Below are 4,476 nucleotides of genomic sequence, written 5' to 3' on the forward strand. Positions count from 1 at the left end.
CCCCCCCCCCCCCCCTTCCCCTTGACTTTCTATTGTATCAGCCAACAATTGTCTATTTTATTTCTGCTTTGACTGAATCTTGATTTCCTTTTATCTTTCTGTCTCTTTTTCAATATTTCATTGTACAGGGGCATGACTCTAAGGGTTGCACAGTAGCAGCTGGAGATGGAAATTTATCTTCACTATCCTCTCCTTCATATGGACAGTGCTTGTCTACCCGTCAAAGAACAACTTATGGGTCACAAGCTACACCTGATAAGGATCAATGTAGTGATGACTCTGATTCAGAAATTTTCAGGGTTAAACGTAGATCATCTGTGAAAGCAGAAAAACAAACAGAGAACAGTGTAATGACCTTAAAGTTCTCTGAACAGCAGGTATAAAATAATGAGTTTTGCATTACCTTGTCACTAATGGACAATATTTCCTATTGCTTTTAGCTTGTTAGTCAAAGGTTACTGACTCTACTTACAAATTTAAAGAAGAGACTGTTCGTTGTCTGTATCCTGCATAGAACATTTTTTCTACTGCATCTTTCTTCTTCCATTCTGCACTTGTTATATGATCTGGAATGACTAACGTTTTACCTACAATAAGATTTGATATATATTAGTGGGAACTTGATATGATACCGATTTCTTTAAATACTAAGGCTTGAGCTGAATTTTTATTTTTCTTAGCGTAATCTGTAAGCCTCAAGGCATTATGTCCCATCGTCATGCACTTTTTATATGATGATAAATGATACCCCTATAATGTTGTAAATGATTATAAGATCTTATATACAAGAATGGATGGTGAATGTTTCATTGAATATTGTTCAATGAGGAAGAAAAAGGCACTTGCCATATGTCATTTGGCCTTCTATGGCTAGTTTTGCCTGCCCCTATGGTTGTCTGGAATTTCCTTTTCTTAGAGATCCTGTGAGATGCTCATGGAGAATACCCATGTCTATCTATTTGTCATTTATGTCTTGGTAAGACATCATGGGTACACAATGAGCACCAATCTTGGCCTTTTGTCTATCCTTTGTTGTAGCATTAAACTTGAGGATTACACCACAGCAATCAGCTTTGGAAAAAAAAAGTTCATCATCCATCACATTTGGGTGTTATGCTTGCTTTTACACCATCAGTGATTTCCCTAGGGCGGGTGGTTTTCTGAAACTTCATGTTTGGGCCAGCAAGGTATTATACCCATCACAACATGTAAAGGCACTTATCTTATCTGAGGGACTTAATACTCCCCTTTAAGGTTTTTACTTATTGAAACAACTGATGGCAAAAGTGATGCACCAGAGTGAGGGAATGAATGAAAAGAAAGGAACAGAAAGGGAAATATACTTGGAATAAATTAAAGCATTGAAAGATGTTTTTAAAACTAATCCAGATAAAGTAGAAATGGCACATTATATTAATGTCAACATCATTCAGATTTCTCTATACTTTGAGAGTAAATTTCACTTCAATTAATATATTTTCTTAAAATACACATTTTTTTTTGGGTAGAAAATTTTATTTATGATTAAGTAGCTATGAATAGTCTTTTTCTTGACCACCTCGAGAGAGAGTGGTCTACAATCAGCTAGCTCATCAGGTTCTTCTTTGGTCTATGATCAACTAGCGCTCTCTGGAGTTGCTTGGTTCTTTGCTTGCTCTGCAGTATGAGCCTCATACAGACTCGTGCCCCTCTAATATGATGAGAAGAAGAGGGTCTGCCCTCTTTTCTATTCCACACATATCCTTAAAAACATCTTTTTTTTTGGGTATATAGCTCTGTTGGTAGAGCACTGGTGTTTTAATCTAATGGTTGCACGTTCAAGTCAAAATACTTGAAAGTTTGAATTAAGTAGGTGCATAGGATAAGACGTAGTAACAGCCAATGGCAAAAGTGATGACCAGAGTGAGGGAAGGAATGAAAAGAAAAGAAAGAAAGGTAAACATACTTGGAATACATAAATCCATTGAAAGAAGTCTTAAAACTAAATCCAAAAAATGTAGAAATGAAACATTATATTAATGCTAACATCATTCAGCTTTTTGTTATACTTTGAGAATGAATTGCTCTCCTATTAATATTTTTCTTAAAATATTGGAAATTTGGAATTAAGTAGGTGCATAGGATAAAATGAATTATGCTTTTTTTTTTCAATGTTGTAAAACATTGTAAAGATTCTGCTGCATTAGAAGCTTTAGTCTTGGCATAGGGCCAAAAATCTTGAGTTTTGATCCTCAGCCTTTTCAGTTCATGAAATAGAAGCTTCCTACCTGATTTTCCTTTTTTGTTGTGACTAATATGTTGTTCATGAAATAGAAGCTTCCTTCCTGATTTTCCTTTTTTGTTGTGACTAATATGTTTTTCAGGCCAATTTTAGGAAATATATTCTGAAGTTAGCAGAAAAACTTCTGACATTGGTCTATAGTATTCGACAAATGATTTCTGAATTGACTGCCATTTTGGAGAATTAGATGACTGGATTTTTCAGCGCTAGACCTTTTGTTTCATTCTCCGGGGGTCCACGCCACATACATCTCCAACTATTAATCGCCACCTAGTGTTTCTTCTTTTCTTTTTTTTCTATTTACCGGGGGTGGGGTGGGGGGAGGGGAGTTTCCTTATGACAAAAAATCATGCCACTTGATGAGATGCCGGTTAGTAAAGTGTGTTGTTTGCCCAAGCCTGGCTTTGTCTCTCATAGATATGTTATGCATGGACTAATTGTCTCCATGGTCCCCTGTATTGAGTGGAAGGTGCTCACCTGGATTGGTCTTTTATGTAGATAGTTTAGTTGTATTTCAAATTTAGAAGTTTCTGTTGTGATGTCCTTCTATGAGCTGATTTTTAGAGGAATATAAAGAAAGTTTAGGGGTACTTCTTTCTGCTGATTTTGAGGATGATTTAGGGATTTGGAAACTGATAGCATGAAACAATTAAATCACAATTTTTATGGCTTACTATTGCCCTCTGGCTTAGTGCTTGGAACACTTGGAATGATTTCATTCCTTTTTTTTTTTCCACATATGGTTGGGTGAGATTAATTATATTCTCACTGTTCAGTAGTTTGAAGCAATGGCTTGAACCTTTTGTTTCTTATTCATAAAATTGAAAGCCATCTCAAAATGGAATGAGTCACCGATGCCATACAGGTCCAGCCAGAAAGCTCTAGACGTGTACAAAAACGAGCTTGAGGTTTACGTGTTCCCACCAGAAATCTGGGAACACTATATTTGGATCCTTCTATAGGTCTTTTTATATGTCATGTTTACTCTAAATTATTACTACATTACCATCAAATACTGGTTACCTAAATTGTTTTGACTTTAGTTTTTGTTTTCTTGGATCCAAATATAGGGCCTTCAATTTATCTATTTGCTTTTATTTTGATAGTAAGGAATGAGTTTGATTAATAGAATATTCCTATCTTGCAGGGGCTCAAACGGCTAAAGAAAGTCCATCCTAAAGGGAAATTAATGCGATCACCAGCTGACAGCTGTACAAACCATAAGCCTGACCGACATTGTAGCCCCCGTGCTAATTCTAAGGAAACTTCATGTGACACACCAAAAGAAAGGTTTTTTGGTGGAACCACTGCTCCCATGCCCTTCAAGTTCAGGCAATCATCGGCAGGCTTGAAAATGCTTGACAGGGATGACCTTGAGAGAATGAAATCAAGAGAACATAACAGAAGGAACAATTTCCCAGTTGATGTGAGAAAGACCATGAGGGAACCCCCACATATCGAGATAGGGCCAAAGCAGCTCAAAGTCAGAGGTCCATTATTTCCTAATAGGGGTGAGCAGCCTGGATCAAGAAGTTGGAAATCTGGCGGATTTGCATCTGGAGCGTCTTCTAGTGCCTGACCTGACTTTCCTAATGTGATTTCTCTCTAATTCGGTTCTAACAATACGTAAAGCTAAAATTGATTTGACTCTGGGAGCAGCAACAACATTTAACAGGTGAGTTTAGAAGAAAGGAGGCATTCTTTGTGCAGGCCTCAAATTAAGGTCTGGCACAGTCGGATTCTTGGGTTCTCAGCCGTTTATTTTTTGTGTCTTTGGCAGGGAGCCTATCTGCATGAAAAGCAGAGGAGTTGAGTAGAGTCCTATTGTAAAAAATTTGTTCATCAGTCGATTCTTGTCTCATAGATTAATCTGCTGCTTCCCTTCCCAAGTTCTTTATTCTTTTATGTATCAAGTACCACTTCAATAAAAAAGCAGAGAAAATCCCCTTTTCTCATTGATTTTGTGTAATTTGCCTTTCATATATAGAGTTTCCTTCCATGTTCATTCTCCATATTGCAGATGGTTATATTTTTCCACCACAGCTTGCCCTGTTAGCAAACATATATAGAGTTTCCTTCCATGTTCATTCCCCATAAGCTTTGACAGAATCATAATTTGCAAGGCCAGCTTACATAAGCTTGTCTCAGGCTGGAAGGGGCTTGGCTTAACCAGGGCTGGGTTTCAGCAGAGCCTT

At 37.2% G+C, this 4,476-nt stretch overlaps 1 protein-coding gene across 1 annotated transcript; it reads left to right on the forward strand.

The window, feature by feature from the left end:
* Nucleotides 1–94: 94 nt before the first annotated feature.
* Nucleotides 95–4,250, forward strand: LOC122081310. The gene is made up of 2 exons (XM_042648377.1): nt 95–377; nt 3,429–4,250. Exons 1-2 carry the CDS (start codon nt 351–353, stop codon nt 3,858–3,860), a joined length of 459 nt encoding a protein of 152 aa, XP_042504311.1. The 5' UTR covers nt 95–350; the 3' UTR covers nt 3,861–4,250.
* Nucleotides 4,251–4,476: the final 226 nt, after the last annotated feature.

The sequence above is a fragment of the Macadamia integrifolia genome, chromosome 6 (assembly GCF_013358625.1).
Source record: "Macadamia integrifolia cultivar HAES 741 chromosome 6, SCU_Mint_v3, whole genome shotgun sequence".
Classification (NCBI taxonomy): Eukaryota; Viridiplantae; Streptophyta; class Magnoliopsida; order Proteales; family Proteaceae; genus Macadamia; species Macadamia integrifolia.